This window comes from Chiloscyllium plagiosum, chromosome 17 (assembly GCF_004010195.1).
Source record: "Chiloscyllium plagiosum isolate BGI_BamShark_2017 chromosome 17, ASM401019v2, whole genome shotgun sequence".
Classification (NCBI taxonomy): domain Eukaryota; kingdom Metazoa; phylum Chordata; class Chondrichthyes; order Orectolobiformes; family Hemiscylliidae; genus Chiloscyllium; species Chiloscyllium plagiosum.
The window spans coordinates 46,472,941-46,487,416 of NC_057726.1; the positions used below are offsets into that span (position 1 = coordinate 46,472,941).

The 14,476-nt window shown below is 39.8% G+C and overlaps 1 protein-coding gene across 9 annotated transcripts in view; it reads left to right on the plus strand.

Annotated features, from left to right (window-relative positions):
- Positions 1–14,476, plus strand: part of fto (FTO alpha-ketoglutarate dependent dioxygenase) — a 416,196-nt gene that overhangs the window by 382,913 nt on the left and 18,807 nt on the right. For all 9 annotated transcript variants that reach the window (XM_043706996.1, XM_043706995.1, XM_043706999.1 and 6 more), the window contains one exon: positions 11,547–11,692. In XM_043706996.1, the coding sequence (XP_043562931.1) occupies positions 11,547–11,671 (125 nt within the window). In that variant the 3' untranslated portion in view covers positions 11,672–11,692. The remainder of the gene's footprint in view (positions 1–11,546; positions 11,693–14,476) is intronic.

Sequence of the window (14,476 nt, forward strand, 5' to 3'; positions counted from 1 at the left end):
GCCCTCGATGTTGCGCCGACCTGTGAACTATTCTCAGCTCGTCCCCTACACTATCCCAAAATCATCCATGTGCTTATCTAAGGATTGTTTAAATCTCCCTAATGTGGCTGAGTTGACTACATTAGCAGGTAGGGCTTTCCTTGCCCTTACCACTCTCTGAGTAAAGAACCTGCTTCTGACATCTGTCTTAAATCAATCACCCCTTAATTTGTAGTTATGCCCCCTCGTACACACTGACGTCATCATCCTAGGAAAAAGACTTTCAATGTCTACCCATCTAATCCTCTGATCATCTTGTTGTGGTTCTGTTGGCCGAGCTGGGAATTTGTGTTGCAGATGTTTCGTCCCCTGTCTAGGTACACTGCAACGGACAGCTGGAACTGACAACCGGAAGCGGCAGATTCAAACCACTACAAATGCCGGAGGAAAGATCACAGAAGCGCTTCACAGGAGGCTCCCAAGCACTGAGGATGTCACCTAGACAGGGGACGAAACGTCTGCAACACAAATTCCCTGCTCGGCGAACAGAACCACAACAGAGAGTCATAGAAATGTACATCATGGAAATAGACCCTTTGGGCCAACTCATCCATGTCAACCAAATATCCTAAATTAATCTTGTTCCATTTGACCTTATAGAGGTTTATAAAATCATGAGGGGCATGGATAGGTAAACAGACAAGCTATTTTCCCTGGGTTGGGAGAGTCCAGAACTAGAGGCCATTGTTTTAGGGTGGGAGGGGAAAGTTTTAAAAGGAACCTAAGTGGCACAAAGGGTGGTGCATGTATGGAATGAGCTGCCAGAGGAAATGCTGGAGGCTGGTACAATTACAACATTTAAAAAGCATCTGGGTACATGGATAGGAAGGATTCAGAGGGATGGCAGATGCTGGCAGGACCATTCAAAAGTCTGATAACAGCGGGGAAGAAACTGCTCTTGAACTTATAAAATTTTGAATACACAAAGGAATATCTTCTGCCCAACAGAAGAGGGTAGAAAAAACTGTAACTAAGGTGGGAAGGATCTTTGATTATGTTGGCCGCTTCGCTGAGATTGCTGTTTTGTGTGATGGACAGGGCTATGTTCACGACTCTGTAGTTTCTAGCAGTCATGGGAAGAGCAGTTGCCATATCACATTATGATGCATCAAGACAGGATGCTTTCTACAGTGGAACTATAAAAAATGGACATGCCAAATTTCCTTAGCCTCCTGAGAAAGTAGGGATGCTGTTGTGCTTTCTTGACTGTCATGTCAATGTGGGTGGTCCAGAACAGATTGTTGGTGGTTGGTGGTTGTCATTCCCAGAAACCTGATGCTTTCAACCATTTTCACCTCAGACAGGGCCATGTCCTCCATTCTGCTTCCTGAAGTCAAGGACTAGCTCCTTCATTTTGCTGAAGTTGATGGAGAAATGATTTTCTTTATGCCATGCTGCTAAGCACTCAATCTCTTTCCTGTATTCTGCCTTTGTTGTTTGAGATCCAACCAACAATGGTCGTGTCATCAACAAACTTGTAAATGGAGTTGGAGTGGAATTTGGCCACACAGTCGTGATTTTATAAGGAGTATAGTACAGAGCTGAGTATGCAGCATTGCTGGGCACCTATAAAGGTTGTGCCCCCACATTCTGTGGCAAGGAGTTCCAAAATTCTCCACACACTGAGAGAAGAAATTCCTCCTCATCTCAGTCTTAAATTGGCAACCTTTTGATTTGAGACTATGACCTCTGGTCTTCGACTCTCCCATAAGAGGAAATATCTTATCAGCATTTACCCTGTCAAACCCCTTAAGAATCCTATATGTTTCCAGGAGATTATTTTTCATTCTCTTTCCCTGTTTCACCTTTGCTCATTAAACAAACTGTCCAAACCAGGGATCATCCTTGTGAACCTTGCCTAAATTGCCTCCAATGAAATATCTTTCCTTAAATAAAGGGACCAAAACTTTTTGTTATTTACATGAATGATTTGGATGTGAGTATAAGAGGTACAGTTAGTAAGTTTGCAGATGACATCAAAATTGGAGGTATAGTGGGTAGTGGACAGCGAAGAAGATTACCTCAGATTACAACAGGATCTTGATCAGATGAGCCAATGAGCCGAGAAGTGGCAGATGGAGTTTAATTTGGATAAATGCAAGGTCCTGCATTTTGGGAAAGCAAATCTTAGCAGAATTTATACACTTAATGGTAAGGTCCTAGAGAGTGTTGCTGAACAAAGAGACCTTGGAGTGCAGGTTCATAAAACTTGAAAAGGTTCAGAAAAGATTTACAAGGATGTTGCCAGGGTTGGAGGATTTGAGCTTTAGGGAGAGGCTGAACAGGCTGCGGCTGTTTTCCCTGGAGCATCGGAGGCTGAGGGGTGACCTTATAGAGGTTTACAAAATTATGAGGGGCATGGATAGGATAAATAAACAAAGTCTTTTCTCTATGGTCAGGGAGTCCAGAACTAGAGGGCATAGGTTTCGGGTGATATAAAAGGGACCTGAGGGGCAACTTTTTCATGCAGAGGGTGGTACGTGTATGGAATGAGCTACCAGAGGAAGTGGTGGAGGCTGGTACAATTGCAACATTTAAGAGGCATTTGGATGGGTATATGAATAGGAAGGGTTTGGAGGGATATGGCCCAGGTGCTGGCAGGTGGGATTAATTGGGTTGGGATATCTGGTCGGCATGGACGAATTGGACTGAAGGGTCTGTTTCCATGCTGTACATCTCTCTTTTTATTGTACTCCAGATGTGGTCTTACTAACACCTTGTAGAGTTACAGTAAGACTTCCTTCCTCTTTACTCCAACCCCCTTGAGATAAATGCCAGCATTCCATCAACCTTCCTGCCTACCTATTGCACCTGCATGCTAGCTTTATCTGTTTCATGCACAAGTACTGCCAAATCCCTTTGTATTGCAGCTTTCTGCAGTTTCTCACCATTTAAGTAATATTTTGTTCTTTAACTCTCCCTTCCAAACATCACATTTTCCCATATTATACTGTTTATGCCAACTTTCACTAGATCCACAATAGCCTGCTCCATGATTGGCTGTCTTACATTATTGTGTGGAAAACTATTCCTAATGCACACTATGAATTTGTTGTCATAACTATCCTTAAATTTGATTAATCCAATCAACATCAAGATTAGAGTCATCTGTAATTATTGTTCTATTCTTTTTTACATGCTTCTGTTAATTGTTAATTGATAGCCCAGCCCGGAGTCACAACTGTTTGGGGGCCTGTACCCTACTCCAACTAATGTCTTCTTTCCCTTGCTATTTTTCACCTCTACCCACATGGACTATACATTATCTGAGCCTAGATCATCTCTCTCAGCTGTGTTCATTTCATTTCTTATTAACATTGCTACCCCAAGACATTTTCCATCCTTTCTGTCTCTCTGAAAGCCAAATATCCTTGAATATTAAGTTTCTAGTTTTGATCTCCTTGTAACCATGTTTCCATAACGGCTATGAGATTCAATTAATTTACCTCGATTTGCACCATCAATTCATCTACTATATTCTGATGCTTCATGCGTTAAGAGATAAAAGCTTTAAGTTTGCCCTATTATTGAGTTTCTCTACACTGTTATGATTCCTTAGTTCAATAGGACGTCCACACATTTTGTCCCTTTTGCTAACAATCAAACCATCACCTGTAATCTGCAATCCTGACTCTTCTTTAATTTTGATTTTCTAACTTTCCCTGCAACTGAACCCACCCCTCAACTATTTAGTTGAAAGCCCTATCTATAGCCCTAGAGATTCATCACGACTTTAGTCCCAGCATGATCCAGATGGAGCCATCCCATCGAACAGCTCTCTCCTTTCCCAGTAGTGATGCCAATGTCTCATGAATTTGTCTCACATCAATCTTTGTGCACATATCTCTTTCATTTTATTGAGTCTGTGCCAATACCTTATGGATCAAGTAGTAATCTGGAAATTATTACCTTTTCAGTTCCATTTTTTAATTTAGCCCCGACCTGCTCATATTCCTTTAGCAAAACCGTCTTCCTCTTTCTATCTATATTGTTGGTGCATGCGTGGACTGACATAAACTGGATTTTTCCCTTCCCACTCCAAGTTCCTGTCTAGCCCAGATGAGATCCTGAGCCTAAGCGCACAGCCTTTGGGACTCTTTATCTTGGCTATTGGAAAAGTGTGTATTCTCTGACTCTACTATTCCCAATTACAATCACTTTTCTCTTTTCATTACCTCTGGAATAGCTCCCTGTACCATGGTGCAATAGTCAGTTTGCTCGTCCTCCTACAGTCCCTGGTTTCGTCCACAGAGGGACCATGAATCTCAAATCTGTTAGACGTGCTCAAGGGCTGTGTGTCCTTCAGCATACCTGCTGTATCTCTACCTGCCTCACTCATAGTCGCACCCTCCTATGCCTGACCACTGACTGAATTCAAGGTAGTTAATCTAAAGGGTGTGATTGCCTCCTCATACACAGCATCCAGGTAACTCTCCTCTTCCCTGATGTGTCATAGTGTTCAAAACTCAGGCTCCAGCTCACCAATTCTAAGCTAGAGTTTCTCAAGCAACCTACATTTTCTACAGGTGTTGTCTCTGTGAACCACAATAGAGTCCACCAGCAACACACCACCTGGCCTTGCATCTCTATCTTATTTATTTAGTTTTAAATTTGTTTTATTTTTGATTTACTACTGGTCTTTTAGTTAGTAATCTGTAATATTTCACCTATTTATCTTCAATCTGAAAGTAACCTGTAAATTAGCAAATTAGTCAAATTAGCAGCTTTTACCAACCAACACCTTTATGTTTTTTTTGTGATCTCACTCTTTGTTTTGTGCTGGGCCCTCAATCCTGGGCTTCAATTTAGCCTGTTAAAAAAACATCCTTACAATCTATGAGTCAAAAGGAAAGCAAAAGGTACATCTTCCCTCTGCATCAAATTTCTACACTGTCTCCAAATTCTTTAACCTGTATACTCACTCAGGCTGTGTCTCATTCTAGATGTGAACTCTCCTTACTGACTGCGAGGTTTCATCAATGCTGTAAAAATAAAGTATTTTGTAGCAACTATAAGATGCATTTCTATCTGTGCCCTCTTGGACATATTATTTTTGTTCCATTTAGGTGGTTAACTTTTGACTCCTACTAAGTTTGCATTTTGCAAAGGATAAGAGAAGAGCACACATTATAGTCCATGTGTATTGCACATATTTGTACATTAGATAGTATATCTGAATAATCCATTCTATTTATATCAATTAAGTGTGCAGCAATTAATGCATTTTTTTGGGAAAGGCAGACCATAGGATTTACAAATTGTAACATTGTTTTCCACATGAGTACTGGCAGTAAATGAAAGAATATGTAGATCCATTCTGATGGATCCTTGGTGCTTGAATCTGATCACTTTGCGGTAGTCCATGATTATCAAATTATGCTGAACTGATTATCACACCAGGATAAAAAAATTTAAATATCACATCTTTGAGCACATGAAAATAACCCATCAATCAAATGAAATATCTACAAGGTTAGATTTACATCCCTATAACATGTGTTTTTAGGCCACTGCTTTGGCACTGTTTTAAGATTTCAAGCATTGTAAGGTATTAGTGTTAACCTTTAGTGCCTTACTTTTAAATTATTTTTCTATCTCTTTTTGGTTTAAAAATAATGTGGAGTAATAAATGATACTTTACAAAAAAAACCAGGAGAAATCTGTTTCTTTCCATAATTAACAGCTGCTAACAAAATCACATTCTCAGAAATTGCACATGGTAAATGTGCACATTCCTGCAACTTCATTAGTATGTCATTAATTGTGGAATGAACAGGCATTGTCCAATTTTTCATTAAAAGAAGAATTTCACCCCTAAGTACCACATGAACAGTGAGCACTCGTAACCCCATTAGGGACTAACTTGCAGGATTTATTGACCCTGACAGTACAAATGAACTGGAATAACATGCACACCATTACAAATACAAGATTACTGAAGTAACCTTGGTTAGCATTTCTATCTTGGCTAATATTAGTTCAATTCTTTCACATGGCTGAGTTAAGAAATTCCTACTGGCCAAGTAATTCCTAGTGCTCCTAACTATTTAAACTATTATTTAAAGTCAACAGCAATCAAAGGAAAAGAAAAACAGAAGAAAGTTAAAGTTGATCAAAAGTTGTAAATGTTTGATTTTATGAAGCAGTGGCAAGTGCAAATCTCTTAAAATGATTGGTGTGTGTGTTTGAGAGGACTTGTTTTTTCCTAAGCCAGTAATTAACTGCTTATGAAATATCTTGCCACATTGAGGATAGATGACCATATACAAATCTATAATTGCCATTCCATCTTGCTCCTTAGTGTTTCTTTTGTTAGCTAGGTTATAAATATTGTCTTGCTAAATCATACCATGGTGACTATCATGCAGATCACACCATTGCAAATGCCAGTCTGCCTCTTGTGGTTAGTAGAGACTTAACCTGAAGCAATTTGTTCATCAACTGGGCAGACACTGCATTTAAAGTGTCAGTGTAATCTCATGCAGTCAATTTAATGGTGTCAAAGACTTTGCTGAGACGGACTAAGAGCATGTTTCTATATTCAGATGCTGCACCATGTTCTGCTGACACAGGGAATAATGCACGGCTGATGTTCTAGTTCTTTATTCTATAAATGTAACAATGAGATCATATTCATCTTATTAAGGAATGTCAATGTCACTTCCAAACATATATAAGCAAAGTTGCATACAACCCCCCACCAACCTCTTATTCTGCTAGCCTTTCAATATGCAATCGGTTTACCTCAATCCGCTTAATCTTTATCCTTTCTTGAATCTTGGCTAGATCTCTTTGATATTTAGCTATTAGTACTCAAGTAATATCACAGAATCATTATAACACAGAAGGAGACTTTTTGATCCATGCGCCTGCACCAGTTTTCCAAATGGGAATTATTTCCTCTATCTTATCTCCATAATCTTCTATTCCTTTTCAAATAACAAACTAACTCCTTTTTGAATACATTGATTGATCTTGCCTCCCCATTTTTCTAGCTGAATTCGCAGCTATTAGATCCTAGCTGCTCCATGGAAAAGCTTTTCCTCATATCACCCTTCCTTCTTCGCCAGTTATTTTAAATCTATGTCTTCTTGTTCTTGATCCTTTAAGTGGAAAAGTTGCTTCCTAACTACACTATCCAGGACACTTATGATTTTGAATACCTTGATCATATCTCCTCTCAACCTTCACTTTTCCAAGGAAAACAGTCCTAACTTCTCAACCGTTCCTCATCCCTGGAACCATTTCTGTGTCCCCTCCAATTCCTTCACATTCTTCCTAAAGTATGGCACCCCGAACTAAATGCAGTCCTCCAGCTGAGGCTGAACAAGTGTCACATACAAGTTCAACATAATCTCTTTGCTCTTGTATTCTGTGCCCTTCCTTATATAGCTTAGGATACTGTTTGCTTTATGAATTGTTCTCTCAACCCGTCCTGTCAGCTTTAATGTTCTGTGCACGCATACATTTAGGTAACCTCCACAGCACCCACTTTAGATAGGTACTGTGTATTTTGTATTGTTGCTCCATGTTCTTTCTACCAAAATGAATCACCTCAACTTTCTCTGCAACAGACTTCATTTCATATCTGTCCGATCATTCAACCACTTGTCTGTGTTCTTTTGAAGTGCTACACTACCGTCCTCACGGTTTTAAATGCTTCCAAGTTCCATATCATCCATAACTTTTGAAATTATATTCTATATACCAAGGTCTAGTTTATTAATATATAACCAGGAAAAACAAAGGTTGCAAACTAATCCCTGGCCATTTCAAACCTTTCTCCATCCCCGAGAACATCCATTAACTACTACTCTCTGTCTCATGTCACCCCTCACCGCAACTAGAGTTAACTGACTGACTGCTGGGCTTATCTTTACACTCTGTTTTGAGCAAGAGTGTAATGTTTGCAATTCTGCAGTGTGGCATCACACCTGAATCCAAGGAAAGTTGAAATGTTATGGCTGCTATCTGCAATTTCTACTCTCATTGCCCACAGTACCCTTGGATGTATCTCAGAGTCCAGTACCTTATAAATTTTAGTTACAAACAAGCTATCCAATTCCTCTCCCTCACCAAGTGTAAATACTTCTAGTGATTGAATTAAGTTTTCTTTCTTCATGGCTTGGGCAGTAGATTCTAATCATTTAATACCAAAGCTGCACCCTTTGCCTCGGTGGGAGGGCTCCCATTTATCTCTCCACCCTGGAGGCTTCCAGCCTCATTCCTGATGAAGGGGTTTTGCCCAAAACGTCAATTTTCCTGCTCCTCAGATGTTGCCTGACAAGCTGAGCTTTTCCAGCACCACTCTAATCTTGCCTCTGATCTCCAGCATCTGCAGTCCTCACTTCTGCCTGGAATCTTGTAGGCGTCTGTACAATGTCGGTTATGCACAAACATAAAAATTCCAGCAAGGCCTATTTCAGTATTGGGAATAACTCACTGCATTTTTCATGGGTTTGCTGAGTTCACTAGGCAGCACAGAGTTGCCTATTGAGGGCGCTTTAGTGCATTAATGTCTTATTAACACAGCAACTCACCTCTTTAATATTCAGCTTCCTATCTTACCAAATTTGCCAAACAAGCTAAGTGTTAAGAATTTTCAACATGTAACTCAGAGCAGGTACCTGGTGACTTCCGCTCACTCCAAGTGACCTCCATATTAGACATCAGCCACAAACATATCAGGATACACTCCAAGGGCACTGGCTACACACACCCCACATCCCTGGGCATTGATACCTGACATGTGCCAATCACTTAAAAACTGTCATGATACATCTTTGAACTACATACAGGAAGTTTCTGTACATCAAGCTGCATCAGCAACTATCATGGTAATGAATTGCAAGGTTGATATATGCTCAGGGACAATATACCCAGCTGATGGACTGAACCAGCGTTATCTCAAACCTGTTCACATGCCCTTATAGTGCTACTCATTCTGAGCCTACTTGAATCTGCATTACCTCTTTGTCCTTTCCCCCTCAGTCAGAGATATCAGGCTTATAGTTCTGCTTTATTGCCATCCTTTAGTGAAGACACAAAGCCAGGACATATGTCATGGTTTTTAGCAGTCCTCACTCAAGTTAAGGGAGATGGCCTTTGTCCAGGGGGTCCTGGCACAGCAAGTCAAGAGACTCCTCCATTACCAGACCATCTTGGACATGGCCAGTCCGCCATTTGGGGCAATCAGAGTCAATATGCTCCCAAAATAAGGGATGAAGAATCAAATGTCATGCAGCCCATCACACACCTTTCTATCATGACTCTTTCTGTCATATTGTGAGCTGCTTTTCTCCTGGAATGAGAAAGAAGCATGTATTAAGGGAGATAAAAGTAGTTGGCACAGCTGTAACCTAATACTGGTGAAGTGAAGAGAGTCATTGACCTTCTACCTACAGGGCTATGTATTTTTCAGAACAATTATGATTGCTTTAACATGGGTGGCAACTTTGGACCAGGTTGGCATGATCTGGTGTTAGGCCCCCTCTGCTGGTCCTGGGGAAAGAGAACATCCCACCAATGCATCACCCCAATCAGCAGAACCTGCAGGTCCCTGCCTGCAAAGTGGGGCAGAGGTGGGATGTTCTCTTTCCTAAGGACCAGCAGAGTGGGCCTGACACCAGATCATGCCAATCTGGGCAATTAGAGATAGGCAAGAAATGCTGCTCTCATCCCATGAATGAATAAAAAAAATTGAATGTTACTGCAACTATTCAGTTGTGTTATGTTTTATTTGTAAAACTGTTCAAAGTTTCACCCAGCTCCATTAGCTGTATCTCTAAAGTGAATATTCAAATAGTACTTAATACTCATCAGGCATCTCTTTTTCTCACAGAAACTGCTAAATAACTTTGTAAGAAGGAAGGGTGCAACTAATTTGGTAAAAAAAAAATCTTAACTTGGAGAATTTATATTGAGTGAATCCAACTTTGTAATAATTTTGAACCATAGCCCAACTGGAAAAGATAGCAGTTTTAAAAGTCAGTCAAATGGTTTTACTGTGATAGGCTGTTGACCTTGACAACTAAGCACAATATTGAAGTAATTTGGTACGGTATGATGATAAGCTGAAAGACATTTTATCTACTGACTTTTACATTGACCTTCTTTTAGCTGCTCAGAAACTGTTACCACATCTTAACAAAACTAGGTAATTACGGTTTTATAAGTTTTGTAACTAACCCTTTAACCATGTTTAACTAACCCTTTAACAATGTTTTAACCTTGAGTTTTTTTAAATGCCAAAAGTTGGTAAAAAGTTCCACTTTTATGCAGAGACAATGAAGTTTTCTAATTGCAATTTTGCTTATCCATTCACCCAGTCATTTATAGTAACTGAGCTGTCCTAACTTTTGCTCCCTTAATTCTTGTTTTAAATAAATAATGAGAACATTTAAGCACATTGCTGTTTTCAGGGCCCTGAGGTCAGATAATCTTATTATTTATGAAGTGATGTGCTACATAATAGTGCTTAGTGCATGTTAACAGATGCTATTATCCTGAAATGATGTACGCTACTGAAGATATATTGGTATGCTATATGTTAATACTGTCCTCACCATGTAATGTTCTGTCTGCCTCAATACTGTAAATGTATGTGAAGCAATTAGAGATGTTTTGACTGTCTAGTCACTTTAATGTACATAAAGTATTAAACATGCATGTATTTGTAATAGTTATATTAGTAACTCCTTTTTATAATTTGTCTGTTTTAAAACTCAGTTATTCATGATAGTTCAAATATTTATTAATTCATATTTGTGTGTTAATTTTTTTCAAAGACATTTAGTTGTCATAAATGAGTAAGGGATATGAGATTTAATTCATGATGTTCAATAGACTGAAGTAAATTGGCTTCTAATCTCTGATGCTGTGGAGATTATGGTACTACAGCTGGGGCTTTCAGTATCGCAATTGGTGATTAAAAGAAATGCACCACATCTTTGGCATTCTAATGAGCAAGCTTTGAAGATCTGTGTTATAATAGGCTTTCATCTTAGATTATCAAGTCACAAAGTACATTTTTAAGCTGTACTGTTTTCAACATTACTTTTAACAAATATGACATGTTAACATAGATCTAGTATATTTCATGTAAGACAAATGTTTTACAATTGAATAATGATTCAATTTTTCTGTCTGATTAAGAAATTTACTGAAGAGCCACATAAAGTAAAAGTAACAACTTAAAATGCTTCCTACTCCCCAACTTAATGAAACCAATGTGAAAATTACACTTATGAAACAATATAAGCCATGTCTGCTTCAGGGGATTGTGGAACAGTGCATTCTTTATTTTCCAGCAACATGCATAATGTGCATTAACAGTTGGAAAATATTGATAATTATTTCAAAACTAACTTAAGAGTTTGTTACCATAAAGGTGAAGAAACTTTCTTTTTGACTTTAACTCCGGTCCCTATATAATTTGTTTTAATTTGGTTATACTGATGAAATTGCTTTACCTTTATACTTTTGACAGACTTGTATTTTTGTTCCAGGTGTCAGTCCAGACTTGCCAACAGCCTACCAGTTGATGAGCAGCCAGAATGTCGTCCTTACTGGGGCAACGAAGACCTTGATATGCCTCTATCCTTTGACTTGGAAGAAAATATTTCATTTTTGAGGAATCAACTCATGTCTGCAGGTAAACACGAGGATATAAAATTTCCAGTAACAAGCTGGATCATACATTTCCTTCCTATTTTCTGACCATATTTCCTTGGTACTGCTGTGCTCATTATGCACGATATTTCTTTGTTGCAGTTAACCCAAGTAAATAATAAAAAGAACTATTTGCCCCTTCTCCCCCTCTTGCAGTAAGAGTTAGGAGAGAGAAAATGATCATCTGATCATACCTATTATATTCTGAAAACTTTTGGAAACTTATTAATTATGTTCTCAGTTGTGATATTGATTGTTGGAAATGGCTCGGTCTTGCAATCCAGGGTGGCTCAGTGGTTAGCACTGCTGCCTCACAGTGCCAGGAACCCAGGCTTGATTCCAGCCTCATGCAACTCTCAGTGTGTAAATTTCACATTCACTCAGTGTCTCTGTGGGTTTCCTCTGGGTGCTCTGATTTTCCTCCCACGGACCAAAGATATGCAGGTGGTTAGGCCATGCTAAATTGCCCTAAGTGTCCAAGGATGTTCAAGCTAGGGAAACATAGGGTTACAGGGATAAGGTAGGGAGGTAGATCTGGGTGGGCTGCTCTTCGGATGGTCACTGTGGGCTTGATGGTCTGAATGGCCAATTCCACACTCTAAGGATTCTATGATTCTTTCTAACTTTCTGTGATTCTATGAATTCAGTTGACCTTTTGAATGTCACAACCATTTGGCATAACTTGAACCTGTTTATCTGGTTTGTTGCTGAGTTTTGAGTGTAGTTGTTCAAATTTTATATTTGTCAGTGGATGGAGCAAACAACAATTTTTGTTACTTTAATGAAGACTTGAACTTGTGAACTAATTCAGGCAAGCTGTGCTCATATTTGCTTAAATTCTTACATTAAGGGGATATGAGCATTTTTGGCAAGCTTAGTGTTTATTTATAATCTTTAATTGCCCTCGAGAGGGTGTCAGTAAGCTGCCGTCTTGAACACTGCTGTTTATGTGAGCATAGGTACTCCTGCAATGATCATAGGGAAGGAGTTTTGACCCAGTGATGAAGAAATCAAGGTTAGGTTGTGACTTGGAGGGAAACCTGGAGATGTTGAGGTGTTCTTATGTTCCTGCTGCCTTTGTACTTTTTGGGAGTAGAACTGCAAGTTTGGAAGGTGCTTTTGAAAGAGCCTTGACAACTTTTTGAGGTACATCTTGTAGATAGCATACCTAGCAATCAATTTTAGGAGAGTCACTAATACTAATTTTAAAAGTGCCTAAAAATGAAAAAGAATGAAATGTAACTGGTATTTTCTGAAAGGCCTCAGCTAGTTAATATAATCAGACTATTGCTTTTCTTGGCATATAAATTTGAAGTTTTACAAAACTTGACAGAATAGTAAATCATGAGCAGGATTGTAACATATTTCAGGAGGATACAGAATCTGTTGAAATGGGCAGAAAAATGGCAAATGCAGTTGAATCTCGCTAACTATGAAGTGATGGACTTTCAGAAGAAAATATGGATTGAAGTATAATTCAAATGGAGTGTATTTTGAGTAACATATAAGAGCAGAAGAACCTGAGTGCATATTCACAAATATTAAAGTTGGCAGGCAAATTGATATGGCTTTTAAATAGGGTAAATGAATGCAGATACAAAGAGCCCACAGCTAAACATTTACAAATCATAGGTTAGCACTAATTTTCAGGGTTATAGGTTAAAATGTTAGTGCAGAATTAAGTTGGATAACTCTTTCAAGTAGCCAACACTGACATAACAGATCAAATGGCTTAATTCTGTGTTGCATTATTCTATGACTATCTTCACAGATTAATATTAGATATATGTACACGGAGTGTGCTGGAATAATGCCCTTCAGTGCAACTCTTCCACTTCCTGCACCTCTGCCGTTGAACCTCACCCCTCAAACCGCAACAAGGATAAGACAACTCCCCCGCCCCGTTCCTCACCTTCCACTCCACTAACATTCAGATACAGCACATTATCCTTTGCCATTTCTGCCAGCTACAATCAGACCCCACTGCCAGAGATATATTTCCATCCCTACCTCTATTTGCATTCTGCAGAGACCAATCCCTCCGTGCCTCCCTCGTTAGTTTCATATCTCCCACCAACCCACCCTCCAGTCCCGACATTTTCCCTTGTTGCTGCAAGAGGTGTAGAACCTGTGTCCACATTTCTCCCCCTCATCTCTGTTCAAGGCCCCAAAGGATTTTTTTTCACATCCCAGCAGAGATTTTCCTGCACATCCAAACACCTCATCTACTGTATCTATAGCTCTTGATGTGGTCTCCTCTATACTGGGAAGACAGAATGCCAACTCGTAGAATGCATCAGGGAACATCTCTGGGACACACGCACCAAACAACCCCATTGCCTTGTGGCCAACTGCTTCAACTCCCCCTCCCACTCTGCCATGGACATGCAAGTCCTGGTCCACCTCTGTCACCAAATCCAAGCCACCCGATGACTGGACGAAGGTTGCTGAGAGATAAATAGGAGGATTGGAGTATGGGGGGAAGATTTCTGGGAAGGTGATAGGTAGATGCAGGTGGAGGTTGGTCAGAGGGGAGGGTGGAGCGGATAGGTGGGAAGGAAGATGGACAGGTGGGACAGTTCAAGAGGTCAGTGCGGAGTTGGAGGGTGGGATCTGGGTTAAGTTGGGGGAGGTGAAATAAGGAAACTGGCAATGTCAACGTTGATGCCACACTGTAGAAAGGTCTTTGATGGAGGGGAAACTGAGGACTGCAGATGCTGGAGATCAGAGCTGAAAATGTGTTGCTGGAAAAGCGCAGCAGGTCAGG